This window comes from Ochotona curzoniae, unplaced genomic scaffold (assembly GCF_017591425.1).
Source record: "Ochotona curzoniae isolate NIBS_2020 unplaced genomic scaffold, NIBS_Ocur_1.0 scaffold_3171, whole genome shotgun sequence".
In the NCBI taxonomy this organism is placed as follows: Eukaryota; Metazoa; Chordata; class Mammalia; order Lagomorpha; family Ochotonidae; genus Ochotona; species Ochotona curzoniae.
Genome location: NW_024467104.1, coordinates 4,523,098 through 4,542,239, shown reverse-complemented (window position 1 = coordinate 4,542,239; position 19,142 = coordinate 4,523,098). Strand labels below are relative to the sequence as shown.

The window sequence follows — 19,142 nt, the reverse complement described above, 5'->3', positions numbered from 1 at the left end:
TTCCATCGTGATTGGAGTGGCAAGATTGGCAACAGTAAAGAACTGTTGAACTATTGAAACTACTTGAGCAGGACCCTCAGAGCATACCCCACATCAGGGACCCTGGGATGGATGGGAGGCTGGGATTGTCTTCTCTCCTTAACTTTTCCCTCCCCCCAGATACAGGAAGGAAGAAAGAGAATGTGAAAACAATGGTCTCATCCACTTTCCTCTAGACCTTGACCCTTTCCACCCTAATAAAATATATAAAAATTATTTTAAAAGTATACAATTAAAAAACCAAAGAAATTGTTTGTGATATGTACAATCATTTATGAACAAAATGCTTGATTTTATTGGCTTTTCTGCTTTCTTGAATACTTTGAGATCTGTTCTCTTTTTCCCTTTAGTTACCATGTATGCCATATTACCATGGATGCAGTCAAGGTGTTGAGTTGTCAGTGCTAGTTTTCATGAGCAAAGAATGGTACTTTCCAGATTGGTCCTTGTGTGTCAGTCCTGGCTTTGCCCTTAGGAGGCTATTGCAATACCTGGATTCTATCCATGGCTTTTTGAGTATAAGTTGGCATTCTATGATGGCTTCTCCAGGGTCACTCAGAGAAGTGAACTCCATGACCTCATGTACTAGAACTCTTGGGAGACACAGAGTGATCTTGTTGCTGGAGCCTTCAGATCAGCAAGCAAAGTAATCCAGGGTATACACCAAAGAAACTGCCTAATCTCACGGTGCCAGGTGGCCATGCAGCAAATGTGAACAACAGTGTTTACCAGCCATTAGTCCTGCCTGGCACTCAGTGTGGCAGTACCTGGCCCTAAGGGGCAAGAGGGATAGATTTCATAATGCAGGCTGCTCCTTGCCAAGGTCCTAAGTATTCAGAAATGTTCCTTGAATGTATCAGATGAAGTAATGGAATGAGGTTGAATAAACAAAACCTGGCGAGATGGAGATACAGCACTTATACTTGACAGATACTATGGAGTTGGACTGATTTTCCATGAGACAGCTGGTTGCAGAGCTTTCCATCAGAATCTTAGGCCAGGGCATGGACTTCAAACACAGCAGCACACTGCTCTACCCTTCTCATCCCCAGACCTGCTGGTCTTCCAGAGAGGAAAGCATTTGTTAGCATTCTATTTATAAGCTCTTTTGTCCTGGTTCAGGTACGCACATGACTTGTAGATTATAACAAGTTCATGGAAAATTTTCTTTGGAAATACATTTTGTATAAGAAGTTGCGAAATCTGAGCATAGATTTTCATCACATATTTTCCACAGAAGTGCTCAAATTCATGATTCTATAGACTGCTTAATAGGTAAATACACTTTGGGGATCAGATGTTTGAGGCAGTGGTTAAGATGCTGCTTCTTGGAGAATCAAAATGGACACATTTAAACAGATGGGGAAATATTAGCCAGTGTGAAACAGAGGGCACATTCCAGGAAATAGGAGAGGACAGAACAACTGTAGAAGGACACGTGGAGACTGACAGACACAGGAAAGCAGCAGACATAATGGTGTGGTGTTGCAGTGACTGATACCCCATATGCTTTCAGCGAGTGGCGATCTGAAACACACTGGCAGTCAGAACTATACAAGCAACCAGGAAAATATTGATTATGGCATCATACAGGTCAAAATAGGTCTGTGTAGCCCTCAGTTCTAATGGCCAACAGGTTCTGGCAAGATCACTGCCACCAACAACCTAGCTATATAGGATACCTGGTGTCTCCCTAATCCTGGGATCTGCTCCAACCAGAAGTGGGAGAAAGGTTGTATAGGCAACGGTGCAGCCTCAGCACGGTATCACAGAAGGTGGTGAGCCAGGAGCTAGGGCTATTGAGACCATGGTGGAAACCTAACATAAGAATCAAGACCTGGGACTCAATGGAGGCAGTGGCACAATTGGTTGCAAACAAGGAGCAGTGTACCAACTGCCATAAGTAAAATAGAATTATGGACCTGTGGGTGACACAGCTTAGAAACCTGCCACAAGGAGAAGAATCTGATAACCAGAAGTACAATGACCAAGCGCAAACAAAGAGACAAAGGCACAATGAATATTATTGAAGAATCCCCTGCAAAGGAGCAAAACCCTATGCCAATCTCAGAGTTCACTGAGGAAGACATCAAGAAAAGAGGGGACACAGAATTCAAAATTCTTGTTATAAAACTTCTTATCAACAAGGAGAAGCACGTAAAGCAGGCATTCAAGGAATTCAAGGAATATGTCACACTGGAAATGAATCAAATGAAAGCTGATATATCAGAAGCGAAGAATACAGTGGAGCAAACTAGAAGTACAGTGGAGAGTCTCCAAAATAGAATGAAGAAGGCAGGAGAAAGAATCTCAAAATTAGAAGATATTTCCTGTCATCAGGGGGAAGCAAACAAAAAGCTGGAAGCAGAACTAGATCAGGCCAAAAAAAGAATTCAAGAACTGAAAAACACTATGTAAAGCCCAAATATAAGAATTATGTGAGTTGCAGATTAGCAGAAAGAGAAATAGGGTTTACAAATGTATTTAATGAAATAATAAGGGAAAATTTCCCTAATCTGGAGGAAGAATTGGGAAGCAACATCCAGGAGGGGCATAGAACTCCCAACAAGTTTTACCAAAAGCTATCTTCACCAAGACACATGATCATCAAGCTCTCTTCAGTCGAACACAAGGAAAAGATCCTTAAATGTGCTCTTGAAAAAAACCAACTGACATATAAAGGAATGCTAATTAAACTCACAGGAAACTCTACAGCTCAGGAGAGAGATGAGCAACATATTCCAGATTCTAAAAGAAAAAATTGTCGGCCCAGGATAACGTACCCAGAAAAACATTAAAATGTCTATACTACCACAAGCAATATACATTTTCAACGCAATTCCAATCAAATTGCCCAAAACATTCTTCACGGAACTGGATACAATGATTCAAAAGTTCATCTGGAAACACAAAAAACCACGAATAGCTAGAACCATCCTGAAAAATAAGAAGTTAGCAGGGGGAATCACAATCCCGGACCTCTGGACATACTATAGAGCAGTGGTTATCAAAACAGCCTGGTACTGGCACAAAGACAGAAAGGAAGATCAATGGAATAGAATAGAAGCACCAAAAGGGAACCCACACAGATACAGCCAATTAATCTTTGACAAAAAGACCAATGACAACTCAAGCAAGTGGGAAGGCCTCTTTAGTAAATGTTGTTGGGACAACTGGCTGATAGCCTGTAGAAACAAAAAGATAGACCCACATCTATCACCATACACTAAGATCCAATCTACATGGATAAAAGACCTAAACCTACATCCAGAAACCTTCAAACTCTTGCAAGAAAATGTAGGAAATACCCTGCAAGACCTAGGAGTAGGTCCCGACTTTCTAAGAAGGACACCAAAAGCAATAGCAGTTGAGAACAGAATAAACAAATGGGACCTCATCAAACTAAGAAGCTTCTGTACAGCAAGGGAAACAATCAACAAAGTAAAAAAGCAACCCACAGAGTGGGAGAAGATCTTTGCACACGATATAGGCGATAGGGGGCTAATTTCCAGGATATACAAAGAACTTCAAAACAACCAAAAAACCAAAACAAACAAGCCACTCAAGAAATGGGCACGGGAAATGGGCAAACATTTCACAAAGGAACAAGTCCAAATGGCAAACAAACATATGAAAAAATGTTCCAGCTCCCTAGCAATAAGGGAAATCCAAATTAAAACATCGATGAGGTACCACCTAACACCAGTAAGATTGGCCCACATAAACAAGAACACCAACGACACTCGCTTGCTGGCGAGGATGCGGGGAAAAGGGAACCCTACTCCACTGCTGGTGGAGCTGCAAATTGGTACAGCCTTTATGGAAATCAGTCTGGAGAACACTCAAACAACTCAAAATCTGCATACCATATGACCCAGCAATAGCACTCCTAGGAATATATCCAAAACACCTGTTTTACGACAAACCAACATGCATCCCTATGTTCATTGCAGCACAATCAGTAATTGCAAAAACATGGAAGCAACCGAAATGCCCATCAGCAGAAGATTGGATAAGAAAGCTTTGGTTCATCTACTCCATGGAATACTACTCAGCTATTAAAAAAAACAAAATGCAGTTCTTTGTGGCTAAATGGGCACAACTGGAAACTATAATGCTAAGGGAAATGAGCGAATCCCAAAAGATTAGATACCACATGTTTGCCTTGATTTAACCTGTAATTTTTTGTTTGGTTGTTTGTTATTTTTTTTTTTTTGAACCTGTCATTGATACTGTCTCAACCCAGATGTTTCGAAGAAGGGAACTTGCATTATTTTTAACATATTGTTTACCCAATACTATGTCAATTAATTCCATAATGTTGTAAATTGATACTGAGGCCTTGTTGGGGCTTTTAACTGACCGGATCTTTACTCTGTTAGACCTATCTTCAGACCAGAGAAGGTCTCCCCAAGAGGCCACTGAACTTATCTGGACAATAAGACGCTGAACTTTATGCTAGGCAAGTGTTTGCAAGCAATGAATCTCAACTAAACTTGAACTATGGTTATGCAACAAGGTGGAGAAATCCACCATGGGGGGAGGGGTATGGGAGGGGTGGGGGGAATCCCCAGTGCCTATAAAACTGTACTACATAATACAATGTAAGCAACAATAAAAAAAAAAAGCAAATGAAATAAAATTCTTCCACAGTAAAGAAAAGTTGAAAGAATTTGCCTCTTCCAAACCTGCCCTACAAAGGATGCTTGAAGGTGTTCTCTAGACAAAGAAAAGGAATAGCACCCACCAAAACCAAAGCCAAATGTGAAGAACTTCCTGGCAAAATAACAACAGATGACTTCATCAGTGAACAACCCAGTACCAAAATGGTAGGACCAAATTATCACCCATGCATATTAACCTTGAATATGAATGGTTTAAACTCATCAATAAAACATCATAGATTAGTAGACTGGATTAAAAACAAAACCCATCTGTTTTTATATTTTAATTTTTTAAAAATAATTTTACTTAGTTGATTAGGGTACAAAGTGTCAAGGGCTACAGGAAAGTGGGTAAAACCATTGTTTCCACACTAATATCATCAGTTTTTTTCCCCCTGTATCTGGGGTCAGGGAAGAAACAAAGGGTAAAGCCCCACCAGGCCTCCCACCCATCCCAGGAACCCGATGTGAAACACGCTCCAAGGGTCCTGCTCAAGCAGTTTTGATAGTTCAACAGGTCTGAATTGCTGCCAATTTCACTGTTCCAATCACGATGAAACCTATTCAGAATCCACTGGCTGACATAGTCTCTTCATGGTTGGGGTTCTGAGATCAGCAGTTCAGTTGGAGGGATCTCCAAAGAAACTTCATCTGAGATGATCCTTAACCCGATTCTTGCGTGAGTTTGCCAGTACAGGGTCCGGCACAGTCTGTCACCCCAATCATCTTATGCACATGCTGGTCATTGTAATTGCCGGGTCAGTCCTATTTCCAGCCCTGTCTTTCACTTGAACCAATGGATGCTGTAGTCCAGCTTGATCCTGCCCATTTCATACTCAGTCCTCATGCAAACCAGTGGGAGCTGCAGTCTAGTTGGGGTGACTCCCCATAACCCCCACCAGGCCTGCTCCCTATCCTGGTTCCCATGCATGCCAATATGTACCGCAGGCTTGTTTAGTCTGTCCCACATCCCATTTAGCTCTTGTACTTGTCAGTGGACATTGAAGCCTAGTTCCACCCAACCAACCTACTATCCAGCCCACACACATACTGGCAGGTACCTTTCCTTCTAGCCACTTCTGCCCCTGTCCTGGTTTTTGTGCTTTCCAGTGGGAGTGGTAACCCACAAGGGAGGGTTTCCCTACTATTTCCCTACCAAGCCACTACAACTTTGAAAAATCCATCTATTTGTTGCCAACAGGAGATCCATCTCACCAACAAAGCTCAGTGGAAAGTATATCTCATGTGCTTAATGCTTTTTTTTTTGTTTCATCTCTTCAAAACACTTCCTTCTGATTAAATTCTTCAATGACTCATAGATAATGCAGTAGCATCACTTTCTGCAAGAAGGTTTTTTTATTTTCTTTTCATTTCTTCAATGACACATTAGTCATTCAGTAACATTATTTAACTTCATGGTGTTGTTAATTTCTATTTTTCTGTCTGTTGTTGATTTTGTTTTGTGGCTTTTCATTTAAGGGGATGCATAGTAACTATGTAATGGAGACCATCATATCTAGCAGCATGTTATTTAACACCATGGCATTGTAAATTTCTATTTTTCTTTCTGTTGTTGATTTTGTATTATGGTTTTATAGTAACTGTGTAATGGAGACTATCATACTCAGATGTGAGGATACAATGCAGTATGTAACTCTACTTCCAAACAAAGCTGGACTCCCAATGAAACTGTTTACTATATCTTGACAATAGGATGCTGGACTCTTTGCCATTGTCTATGCACACAATTATGGAAAGTGACTGATTATGAAGAACTATAGGGGAACTCAGTGGGGGGAGTAGGGAACTTGGGTAGGAGGAAAGGCACATCCCAAGGCCTATGGAATGGTATCATAAAATAATGACAATAAGAAAAGAAATTGTCTAATAAAAACTCAAAGAGTCCCCCCCCCAATTCTATAATCTGGGCTTGGAATGTGAAATATCTGGTTCTATTGGAGTATTTCCTAAGACTTTTACAGTTTTTGAAATCATCACAACAAAAACATTTCCTGAAAGAACCTTCCGAAAAAAAGAATAAATAAAAGCTTTGATGATGATGTTAACTTAAAAGAAATCGGTTGGAAATTATATGAACACTTAATTGTTCGAAACCAAATTGCAAATGACAAAAAATAAGCAGGTGTCAAGACAGTACTATGTACCATATATATGTAATGTGGATAAATAGTCTATTTGCAACATGAATGGTGATTACTACTGAATGGTGGTTTTATGAGTCAATTTTAAAAACACTTTAATGTGATTTTAGCTATTTGAAAGCACAGAGAGAGCCAAAGAGAAAGGAATCTTTTTTTCCTTGGTTCTCTACCAAAATGCCCACATTGCTGTGATTTGGCCAGGCTGAAGACAGTGACCCAGAATACAGTTTGAGACTCCTGTACTGGTAGAAGGAATGCAAGTGCTAGGAGCGTTGCTGGCCACATCTCAGAGTGTGAACTTGAAGGATACTGGAAATGGGAGAAGCAAATGATATGGTATGACTCCATTACACAGTTACTGTACATCCCCTTAAATGAAAAGCAATAAAAGAAAATCAACAACAGAAAGAACAAAAGAAATAAAAATTTCATGAAGTTAAATAACATGCTACTGAATGCCTGATGTATCACTGAAAAAATAAAAAAGAAAATCAAAAACCTTCTTGCAGAAAGTGATGCTACTGCATTATTTATAAGTCATTGAAGAATTTAATCAGAAGAAAGTGTTTTGAAGAGATGAAACTAAAAAAATCCATGAGATATAGTTTCCTCTCATATCTCACTTCTTTGTTCAAAACGTTATTTGTGAGATCCATCTATGATATGTGTGGCTGTAAGTTGGTGGTTTTTCTTGTTGTATGTTGTAATACATGTTTTGATTGTTCCTCCTCAATGTGTAGATAGTTAGGGAGCTTCAAAGTAAGGTTCATATGAACCATCATCCATGACCACTCAAGTATACATCACTTAGAATTTATATGTGTGTGAATTTATCTGGAATATGCCCAAGCTTGGAATTGCTGAGCCCTAGTTGATGCAGATTTTTGTAGCTTCATCTGAAAGCACTACTGACATTTCCATAACAATAGTAATGTTTAATTATGAGAGCCACCCTCTATGGGATTTCCAGTTGCTCCAAGACCTTGTGAACACTTAATGTGTCAGTGTTTTTAATTTTAGCTATTCCTGTATATGTAGGAAAAATATATAGTTTTTAATTATTTGTTTTAGAGGCAGAAAGAGACAGAGATGGGGATCCAATTCACTCTTGTTCTGTGGCTAAGCCAAAATTGGGGCTGAGTCCTATACAGATTTGCCACATGGGTAAAAGAGTTCAAGCACTCTGGCATCATCTGCTGCTTTACAAGGTGCATAAACGTGAAGACTGATCAGTAGCAGAACACTCAGAACTCAAACAAGCATCTCATTTCAAGAAGTTAATGAAATTCCATCATGTATTTTTTACACTTAAACCAGACTGACTCTCAGAGACAAAAAGCATGTTAGGCAGCAGTGTAATTTAGACTTGGAAAAGTGAGAACAGATTCTTCATCCTTCCTGCAGTGGAACTGGTATTGCAATGCCACACCTCCACAGGCAGCAGATAATCTGAGCTCTCTCTCTCTCTCTCTCTTCCCCTCCGTGTGTGTGTGTTTCTGAAGATGAACCATGTCCACAGACAAACTGAGAAATCTGGAGCACACAAATGTGCTCCTTCTGGGGGACGTGCTGCATGCTGCCTGGAGTTTCCTCTTGGAATATTTGTCCATTATGCTACTTTGACCTGTGAATAGTATGATGCACCTGTGTGCAGCTCTGGAACTATATGGGTAAGGGTTCAGCTGGTGTTCTTGGGGCTGCAGGACTCACTGAGCTCAAGTCTACTAGATTGGGAAGGTTGATAGGTTATAAAAGAAAGCATATGTACTTGTAGATTTACTTCATTTTCATACTTCTACACTCCTCTACAAGCTGGTACCTGTCAAGGCCTCAGAGTTCCCAGACAATGGTAGTTCATGCCCCAGCTGTCCGAGCATGTTGCTTGTGTTATCTCACTCATAAGCCCAAAACAGGGTCAGGCCATGGATTCTACGGCTCTCAGATTGAAGGTGGGAAAAATAGAAGAGTGTGAAGGTTGGTTTCCTGTAGAGTGTGTTGGACTGAAGCCTAGGTCTCTCATTATGCCTAACTCAATTCCTGGAGTCTTCTGCTCTCCTGCCTCCAATTGCAAAACTGAGATGCCATCACAGAACTCACTAGGTTCACTTTCATGGTAAACAATGCTGAAGATTTGTGCCTGTTAATTAAAGGGAAAATTTTACTGAAGTATAATCTGAATTATTTAATTCTCACTAATAGGAAAAAAGATAATAATTTTCCTGATCATTGCCCTTTCCCTTCCCATATAGATTTTGGAATGTATGATTGAGTCAACTTTAGGGTATTTCTAGACTTTGCAATGAAATACTGCATTTTTTCATAATATTATCCCAGAATTTGAAGGCACCTGACAAACTCTTCTCATTCAGCCCTTTTGTGTTCTTGCTGTACATAAGGGTTCCCCTATAATCACTTCTGGCCCGATAGGAAATTTAATTATGGTGGTATCCAAATATGTGTACATTTATTTATTCATGTCAGTCTCATTCTGTCACCCCAGCAATGGGAGGTGACACACCAGTGGGGGAAAAAAACAGCCATACACATTTTCATCAGCATTTTTATTCTTTATTATGGGAATGTTTGGGAACTAGGTCAAGAATGTACTTTCATTGCAAGGTGATTGTCTTTCTGGAAGAACAATCAGGAGAATCCAATCCTTCTAAGGGGATGCAGAAAGGAGGTCAGATATCTCTGGGAGAGGGTTCAGTTGTAGACTTAAGCCACAGCAGCAAAGCCAACCTGATTGTTGGCACGGTCAAAGACGGTGAAGTACTGGCGGATGAAGACATCACCCAGGATCCAGAGCTCGCCAGTATAAGTGTCAACATCCATGCCCTCGAAGCCACTCATGCAGACACCATCCTCCTGGAGAACAGAGAAGAGGATGTGAGATGGGGAACATAGTGATGTTTGCAGGGATTCAGTGGTAACCATCAAGAGCTCCTTGTTCTGACTTAGTGTGCGAAAAGCAGCTTCTGTCTCTGCTTAGGATGTGGCTATTGCTGGTCTGGATCAGCCTGCAGATTCTCCTCTCTGCTCTGTTGGTGTGCACAATTCCTCAGTACCATATATTGTCATGGCCAGACACAGGGCCATGATCTCAGCACTGTGTCTAAGGAGATGTCAGGTTCTGGGAAAGAGATTTGGAATGACTGAGGATGCAGTGTTCAGATGAAGGGCAATGGCACAGTGGTCAGCCATGGGGTCATCTCACTCCCTGCATCACTGATCTAAGCCATGGATGCAGACCACATTCAGCTGAGGAGAGGACTAAACACAGGTCATTCTCACTGGGTAAGGTCAGTCCACTAAGAAAAACTGGTTTTGCACATGGATGCATAGACAGGAAGTTTCCTAAGGCTCATTGGAATAAAGCTATGATCGGCATCACTCTGAGTCCCAACCACATTCATGGTGAGATAAGCTGACTCCTCTGGTTTTAGAAGACAAATAAATCTAACAGAGGTAACACTTTGCTCAGCATTGAAAGGCAAGATATTGAGGCTCTTCAATCTGATTACAGGTGTCCATACAAACCAGATCCAATCTTCATGCAATCTTTTTTTTTTCTTGGCCTCACATTATACTTAGGGGATTAATCCAATACTCATTCTTGCACTTTTAGGGAGTTCACTCTATCCACGACAGTGTAAAGCAGGAGTCCCTCTGAGCCTTGGCTTCAGCTAGGAGAAGTGTCTGTTCCCTCATGCAGAGGAGAATGGGTGGCCACTTTTGGGGGGCTGTCCAGCAGCTGGCCAAGTGCTCCCTTACCTCCATGATGTAGGCACTGGCGGGCACAGGGTACTGGACTCCATTGATGGTGTATACAATGTTGGGCAGGGAGTACATGGAGGAGCAGCTCACAACCATCTACAAGGCATGAGTGTAAAGAGTTAGAGGACTTAAGAAAAGAACAGGAAAAAAACCAAAAGAGAAAACGAATTAGTGTGTCTGATTTCATGATCATGATACTCGCACAGGTCGTGTGCTAGGTCAGATCCCTGTGTGACTTGCCTCGCCATCAGAGTTCTCAGACGCGCCAATGTAGCTCTGGATGCTGGAAATGGCACTGGTGGGGCCGGTCAGCAGAGAGGTGCCAGTGTCCACGATGGCCTGGCAGCCATCAGCACAAGCAATGGTCTCCCCATCCATGGTGATGCTGACGGAGAAAGACCAAAATCTTTCAGTGAGTCCCCACCATTACACTTGTGATCCTAGGGAGCAGAACAGCTGGGAAGTCAGACTTCTACGGGGCCAGGAATGGTTGGACTGAGACAGCTTCTCAGGTATTGTGCTTAGTCCTAAAATGCAAACCACAGTCTTCCTACAGAGACAGAATTTCAGATTATTCCCAGGTTGCCTCTATGCTCTTGGACACTTGGCTTGTCATGCCTGCCCAAGTGTGCTGAGATGTGGTGAGGTGACCCAGACAGCAAAGAAGTGGATGCGCTATTCCTGTTGTAGATCTAGGTGCCAGGGTACACCTCTCCTTTCTTCCCTTTCTGTGAGGTAGCTTTCCTGGCCTCTGTCTGTGTGGGGAAGATCCTAGCTTACTCCCAAATGTGCTGGCTGTTCCAGGAAGAACAGGACAGCACATCATCAAAAGTCCACAAAGAAATGAGATCAAAGATCATACCAGGACAGCAGGCAGCAGCATGGACTCACCTGTCCACGGTGATCTGCCAATAGCCCTCATAAGAGACAGGCACCCAGTTCAGACTTCCAGTGTAGTAAGAAGAATCGATGCCACCAAACATGACCACGCTGCCACTCTCGTCATCGCTGTGGGAAGTGCAGAGGCAGGGAGAGAGACAGGCATTCATTCATTCATTCATTCAAGCACACCTTGCATATTTGCTGTGTACAGACCTGGAGTTCCCATTGATGGGGTACTTGTGAGAGCCAGGAGATCTGCTCAATATGTAGCCAGCATGAGTACTTCTCTTGTAATGCCAGATCTACACAGTGGTCCATACCATTCTGACTTTTCAAGACCCTGAGTCTCAGAGAAGTAAGGTCACCTGCTCAAGTCGACATAGTTGTGTAGTTGTAGTCAAGATAAAACCTACAAATTACTGTTCCCAGTTGTGTCCTTTGTGTGCTGATACTCATTGTTGTTACCTTGTGGACCACAAGAGAAGTCAATTCAGTGCAATTGGCTCTTAAAGCCTTGTGGTGGTTATGGCAAGTTCAGGCCTAGGGCCAGTTGTTGCCAATGTATGAAGACATATTATGTGGTCATGGTTATGACTGAATGTGGCAGCAGAGGTTACTAAGGCACATGGATCAGAGGCCCATATTTACTGCATGCTATTCATGCAGTTGAATTGCCCCTTTAATGTGCAAATTAATAGTATGTTTTGGGCGTTAATGGTGAATGAACTGCTCCTCCACAGCACGTGGTTCATGAAGTCAAAATTAAACAATTGGCAACACTTCCTCTTATCAATAACTCTGAATGAGGACTGATTGTCAGAAGGAGAAAGAAGGCATGAACTCAACAGGGATATGACAGTGTAACTACCACATTTGTGCCTTTCTAGACTTCAATACTTTGAAATTTTAAATCCACTAAGCTCATCCCTAGTCATCCAGCCCTGGATAATCATTTTTTGGTGAGGTTGAAATGATGTGTGTGAAAGAAACTCCAGGCTACCAACTTACGAGCTCAGGTAGACGGAGAAGAGGTCCTGGGACACGAGGCCCTCGTTCCACATGTTGTCAAAGACGGGTGTGGCACCGGAGGCAGCGATGCTGGGGTAGCCCAGACCCAGGATGCCATCAAAAGGAGCATAGTAGAGGAAGGAGCCGGGCTCAGACTCGCTCAGGCCAAAGATCTGGTTGGTGTCTTCAATGCCTCCAACCTGTGTAGGGAGGAAAGGGTGACAGAGATGATGTCCCCCATAGGCTCCTGTCCTAGGAGTACTTTGGACTCCAGGCATGGACCCAGAACTAGTCTTCTTCCCTTTATCACTGTAGGAGTGCCCGAAATCCAGGACATCAGAATGTGAGACCTGGAGAAGCACTGATTCCTGCAATGTTTGTTTCATCCCACTGTACAAAACCTTGGCAACTGATATGTACATGATAACAAAATGTGACTTGCTATGTGAGGCTAACATGAAATGGATGGCCCCTGGGTGGATGAATTTTGTTCAGTTGAATGCAAAGGAGTATCCTATAAATTAAGGCCCCAGACATTGGACATGTCCCTAGCAATTGATGGAGCACCTGAAACAGCATTGAACAGGAGGAAGAGGGGAGATGCTAATAGATAATCGAGCAATTGTGTCCCTTTTCATTGCTTTCTCCATACCATTTATCATTGTGTTTAGCTGAGGACTCCATGAATGGTGCATCTATGCATACTAAGCTCAGCCCCAGAATGTGTATGTGACAGCTCTGTCACCTCTCTCCCCAATGAGGTTGCTCATGTGATCTCTGATACCATACTGTGAGAAAGAGTATGTTTTGGGTCATTCACTGAAGTCACCTAGTGTCTGGAAGGTGGCCCCAGGGACAGAGAGTGTGAGGAGATGGAGACCCCAAGGGCTCACATTCACAGTGTCGTATCCCAGGATGCCACTCATGCTGCCAGTGCCATAGGTGATGGAGATTGTCTCGCTAGTGGCCTCGAAGGTGGAGGAGTCATCAGGGTTGAACTGGTTATGGACACCTGCAAAGGCAAGGAGTGTCATCATTAAGCTCCAGTTGGAAAGCTATGGCAGTGCATAGGCATGTGTTCTTGGAATTGGGTTTCTTTTCTTGTGTAGGACTATACAAGAGAAACATGACATCTGACTCAGGATGATGTTTAAGATAACACGTAGAGATCGAGAGTCACCAGGTTCCAATCCCGTCTTTTTGGTGCTCAGCAGTATGTCACTGTTTAACCTCACAACTGACTTCAAGTCCTCCCACATTTCCCAGCATAAACAGAGTTTGGAAGTCTCGCTGTCCATGGTGCTGAGCGCTGCCACACAATGCTGGCTTGTGTTTTGGTGCCACAGATTCCCCAGTCACTTCCTCAATGGAGAAAATCTATACCTACAAAAGTGTACCATGGAAAGTAACAATAACAAAAGAAAATAAATCAAAACCTCAAGACAAAATCTGGAAGAGGGTAGAGCTGGAAAAGCTGATTTCCACTGACAAAGTCTCTTTCTTGGGCAAAACAATGACTTGTGTGTTCCTCTCTCTTCTCCATCATGTCCCAGCCCCGCATTCATCCACTGTCTCATGTAAGACCCAATGAGGCTGCCAGACTGAAACTCTTCATCACTGTATCCTTTTAGACCTCACACCCTACATGAGTCCCTCTGAACACCTTTTCCTGTTCTCCTATGTACATCTGTGCCCAGAGCATGGCTTGCAGAAGCTGCTTGGGTAAGTCCTAGTGCTTGTGTCCCTGAGTGACTGCAACAGGTTAGAGTGGAAGCTGTAAGATGTCACTGAGTGGTTAGGGTTCTCAGCATCTCCTGATGCTGAGTAGTCAGGAGTGAATGCGGAGGGGGTGTGGATGGCAGACACTCACTGCAGGCAGCACTGGAGCAGTAGACAGAGGGCACCCAGAGGTTGGAGGAGCCAGTGTCAAAGATGACGGTGAAGTCCTGAGCGGGGGTTCCAATGCTGATGGTGCCAAAGTACTCAGTCTGTAGGGACCAGGACAGCACAGCTCAAATACCACATGCAACCTCCTATAATGATCAGCTTCCCACCCAATTCTTTATCTTCTCCTCCCTTCATCGTCCATTCCCATCCAGTGCTACCTGCTTCACGGCCCAGCTCTTCTATACACACCTCCTTGAAGTCTTTTCTAACTGCTCCCCGATTGCCTCTCAGTATTCTCTGCTGAGCACATTTACACCCAAGGCAGATGTGCTGTCCTCTCTCAGCTGGTGCCCTTCCTGCATCAGTGTCACACTTCTCAGGGGATGGGGCATAATCTGAGTACAAACTAGGCAAGCCTCAGCTGTTCAGTCATTAACTGGCTTATGAAAGTCACTAACATTGTAATTCATGGAAATCATTTTTCCCTAAAACTTCCTGTGAACAGCAGGATTTAGGAAAGGAACAACGTTTTTATTCTCAGAGTCAACATTTCCCCATTGTTCACTCTGCTCCAGCCTTTGTACTGTTCTTGGAAGCAAAAGCTTCAGGTCACTGCAGCATCTTTGCGCTGTGTCTTTTGCCAAATCCATGTCCCCTTCACCTCACCAGCACCGCCATGCTTCCTTCCTTCCTCATCTTTGTCTCACACTCTTCTGCATCCCGCAAATGCACTGGGCTTCTCCTTGACCAGAGGCCAAAAGGAGACTTCATGCTCCCTGGAAGTCCCTTCCTTGCCTGGGAACTCCAGTTGTTCCTTCACTGCCCCTATGAGCACTGCCTGTCCTCAAGGAGCCATTGGCTCAGAAAGAGAACTCTCAGTGAATGGCCCTAAACCCAGGGTTGCTCTCACTGGATTTTGTGAGGTTCAATGAAACCATCCTTCCCTCCTAGGGAACTGTGCCTTTAAAGCTCAGTGCTGCCCCCTGTTTCCATCACAAGCCTGGGTCTACAATGCAGCTCTCAGATTACATAACCACTGAAACAATGAACAACTGAATGAAGAGCAGGGGAAAGGACCAACAGTGATTGAGAGTCACTACAACTTTGAGCTTCTGAGGTCCAGGGAACAATCCCTGACTTTTATCCACATGCCCTGCATGCCCCTGTGCTGCTACCTCAGTCCTTGTTGCTGCCCCTTCCACCTGCCCATTCACTCACATCCAGGTAGTTCTCCAGGCTCTCGGTGGAATCAGAGGCAAAGACATCTTTGGGGAAGTACTTGGAGGCCCGGTTGAGGGTGTGAGTCTTCAGGTAGTCCTTCAGCAGGCCCTTCTCAATCAGGTTCTTCCTCAAGGACTTCTTTCTGACCAGGGGGACCCTAGACAGAACAGTGGATCATATATGATTAGGGGAATAGGGATAAAGAATCAAGGGTCTTACTTAGGAGATGCTGCAGAAGCCCGAGAAACCAGTCTAAGAGACACGTGTTACCGAGCAATACACAGAGGTGGGGGCACAAGCTAATTCATGATGGGGCTGACACCTAACCCCATTTGTAGTCCACGGCTGGGTTGTTCAATGCATCACCCTGTGGCTTCCCGTGGTGGCAGAAACAGAGGCAAGGAAGGGAAATAACAGATGGTGGAAGACTGAGAAGAAGGAAGAAGGAAAATTGCAGAGGATCCACAAGGAGCATGGGAAGCCTCAGGGGGCTGAGAAGCCCAGTGAGCTGCTCTTTCTGGTGCTTGACCCCAGACTCACTTGTGCACAATGCACTCAGAGAGTGCCAGCAGGCCGAGCAGCAGCAACCACTTCATGGTTCTTCCTGGCTCCCGAGTCCGTGCAGAAAGCAGGTCAGGTGGAAGGTATGCAGCAGCAGGCAAGAGCCACTGCTTATATAGGGGCCACTTGTTGACTGTAATAGCCCTTATCAGGCATGCAAATGCCACCTGCTATCACACTTACCAGCAAACAGAATAATCTTTGATAAGATTTGCTGCTAGGTGTCACATTCTTTGTACTTGCTTATTTGAGTAGTAGCTTTCCACTAAACACTGCATCCCATGGGTTGGAGTGCACCTGGCAAGAATTCCCAGCTATAGAGTCATGACAATTACTTCAGAAATGAGATTAGCCCATGTTATAGCTTCCACGATTACTATTTTGAATAAATTATTCAGCAGTTCACTTAGCACAACATTGCAGCAGTGTTGCAGGAGCTCATCGTACCCGTTTGTCCTAATGGCCCAAATGGTTGGAATGCTTAGAGCTGCCTGATGTGATGGCGGTCAGTGCTGCTGTGTGAGCCAACATGGAGAATGCCGGCAGTGTTTTGTGTATCCTAGCACATCTCATTTTTCTGTATGAATACCTTCATGCTTGCTGCTATTGTGGGATGTATGTGTGTGGAAAAGTGTTTGGTTTCTCACCTTGGTTGCTAGCTCAGCATTCTCTCACACAAATCATGCAAACCAAGATTCTCTCTTCTAAAGTGGACCATGGCATCCCTAATCTCTCATGCTTCACTGAATCATAAAGAAATCATTGCTATGGGCCCGGCGCGGTGGCGCAAGTGGTTAAAGGTCCTCGCCTAGCACGCCCGGGATCCCATATGGGCGCCGGTTCTAATCCCGGCAGCCCCGCTTCCCTTCCAGCTCCCTGCCTGTGGCCTGGGAAAGCAGTCGAGGACGGCCCAAAGCTTTGGGAACCTGCACCCGTGGCTTCGGATCGGCATAGTATCGACCCGTTGCGCTCACTTGGGGAGTGAATCATCGGATGGAAGATCTTCCTCTCTGTCTCTCCTCTCTGTATATCTGCCTTTCCAATGAAAAAATAATAAAAATAAATCTTTAAAAAAAAAAAAAAAAAAAAAGAAATCATTGCTATGATTGGTTCCATACGTTGTCCTCAGACTCTGCTCAGCTGAGCAGTCCTGTGGAACATCTGTGGGACAACAGAAATGCACATGTGCCTGCTCGGACTCCCAACCAATTTGTCAGCAAATCATGTCCTGAATACAGAAGCTTTTCAAAGAGGTCTTCTGAAGACAAAACGGAAGCCACAAGCATGCTGGGACATCACAGCTCAACCCCATGGGCTGGAGCCTGTGTCTCCAAGATCTCCCAGCTCTCCCTCTGAGTTCCATCATCCCGATGCCTATTTCTGTCCTCAAAATTGTAAAGTATGCTTCCAAGTCTCCCATTGGGCAATCAGAAAATTCACTGATCCTGAGCAAAGGGCTGTGAAAACCCAGATTTGTTCCTGTCAAACTTGTACCTGGATCCGAACTAGGGTATGATTGAGGTTAGGGAGCTGCTAATTCCATCACGATTCTCTTCCAACAGAGAGGATTGAACTGAATCCACATGGATGAAGGTCCCTCTGCAGGTGTTGGACCCACAGAATTGGTTATTGAGAGTACACAATACATCCTTGCACATCTGGCATCAGCCACGAGCTCTATGGGAAGAGCTGTGGGAAACCCAAATCCAAGAGCTCATGAAGCTCAGTGTGGGCATCATGACAACAAGGTTGAGATGCCTCTGACTCAACAGGGGCTGGCCTAAGAAGAGGAAAGAGCAGGAGTAGGAAATGAGAAACTTGTGATTCTGGGTATTCTTGTGGTTAAAACAATCAAACTGGAGTACGTATAGGTTGATGCAACTGGTTGGTTCTTGTGTAAACGTTCATGATACAATACTGGAATTTCATTGAGTGTTTCTACTTTTCTGAATACTTTCGGATCTGTGCTTCTTGGTTTCCTCTTAAGATCATTATTTTTATTGTCTCAACATTGACACAGTGTGTGTTGGGGTGCTAAGATCTGGTGTTCAACACAAGTTCTTATTACTAGGCACTGATGCTGGTGGGACTGGTCCCTTACTCTCAGAAGAGCTGTGGCCCTGGAATGCTCTTGTCCCGCCTGGCTCCTGTCATAGGTCAGCATGTCAGTGAGCATTCCATAATGGCCACCCAGGGAAGTGGGGGGTGCTCTTCAAGCAGCACTCCGCCTGGGCTTCATTATGTGTCAGAGCTCCTGGGAGAGAGATAGGAATCCTAATCCAGGCCTCTGTGATCAGCAATCAGGAATGACCATGACTTGCAGCACAGAGTCCATGTAATCTCGCTGTGCCAGGCTGAACCATGGAAAGACTGGACAAGAATGTTTACTAAGCCATTAGTCCTGCCCAGCACCCAGTTTGGCAATGCCTGACCTGGAGGGGTACAGAGCGTAAGATCTCTAATGCAGACCTCCACCTGCCAAGGTCCACAGTGTTCAGTCCTGATAAGTGAACATATCATATTAGGCAATGGAAAGAAACTGAAAAAAACAAAACCACTACTGATAGGCAGAGATGAAGCGCTTAGGTATAACAGGTGCTATGGATCTTGTTGATTATCCTGAAACAGATGTACCACTCGATCTTTGCATCAGTGTCTCAGCCTGAGGCATGCTCTTCCAACCACACAGGAGGGCTGTGCTGCACTGCTCATCCCCACAACTGGCTTCACTTCCAGAGGTGCGGGAGAAATGTTGACTTTACCTCCATAAACTGATGTGTTTGGTTTCAAGCACGCTTTGTAACATAGGGGCTTGCGTGACTTCATCAAAGTGCAGTTGAATGGAGAGTTCTTCAGTGTCAAAGGTTTGAAGACTGTGCTTAGGTGTTTCATAATGCACATATACCACAAATGTGTTTACCTTCTCCCGTGCATGATTATT

General features: G+C 43.9%; 1 protein-coding gene across 1 annotated transcript; it reads right to left on the bottom strand.

Moving 5' to 3' along the window:
• Nucleotides 1-9,583: 9,583 nt before the first annotated feature.
• LOC121172328 (pepsin-3-like) lies at nt 9,584-16,236 on the bottom strand. The gene is made up of 9 exons (XM_041004183.1): nt 16,181-16,236; nt 15,638-15,797; nt 14,403-14,520; nt 13,426-13,544; nt 12,533-12,732; nt 11,534-11,650; nt 10,883-11,027; nt 10,640-10,738; nt 9,584-9,733 (listed from the first exon to the last, which is right to left on the bottom strand). The coding sequence occupies exons 1-9, from the start codon at nt 16,234-16,236 to the stop codon at nt 9,584-9,586; spliced, it is 1,164 nt and encodes a 387-aa protein (XP_040860117.1).
• Nucleotides 16,237-19,142: the final 2,906 nt, after the last annotated feature.

What these genes read in the sequence shown, in the direction of transcription:
- LOC121172328 (XM_041004183.1), bottom strand. Translation starts at nt 16,236, where the DNA reads ATGAAGTGGTTGCTGCTGCTCGGCCTGCTGGCACTCTCTGAGTGCATT. An exon ending in TCTGAGTGCATTGTGCACAA is followed by an intron (nt 15,798 to 16,180) that starts GTGAGTCTGGGG and finishes TGTTCTGTCTAG; the next exon opens with GGTCCCCCTGGTCAGAAAGA. An exon ending in CTGAGAACTCTGATGGCGAG is followed by an intron (nt 10,739 to 10,882) that starts GCAAGTCACACA and finishes CATGCCTTGTAG; the next exon opens with ATGGTTGTGAGCTGCTCCTC.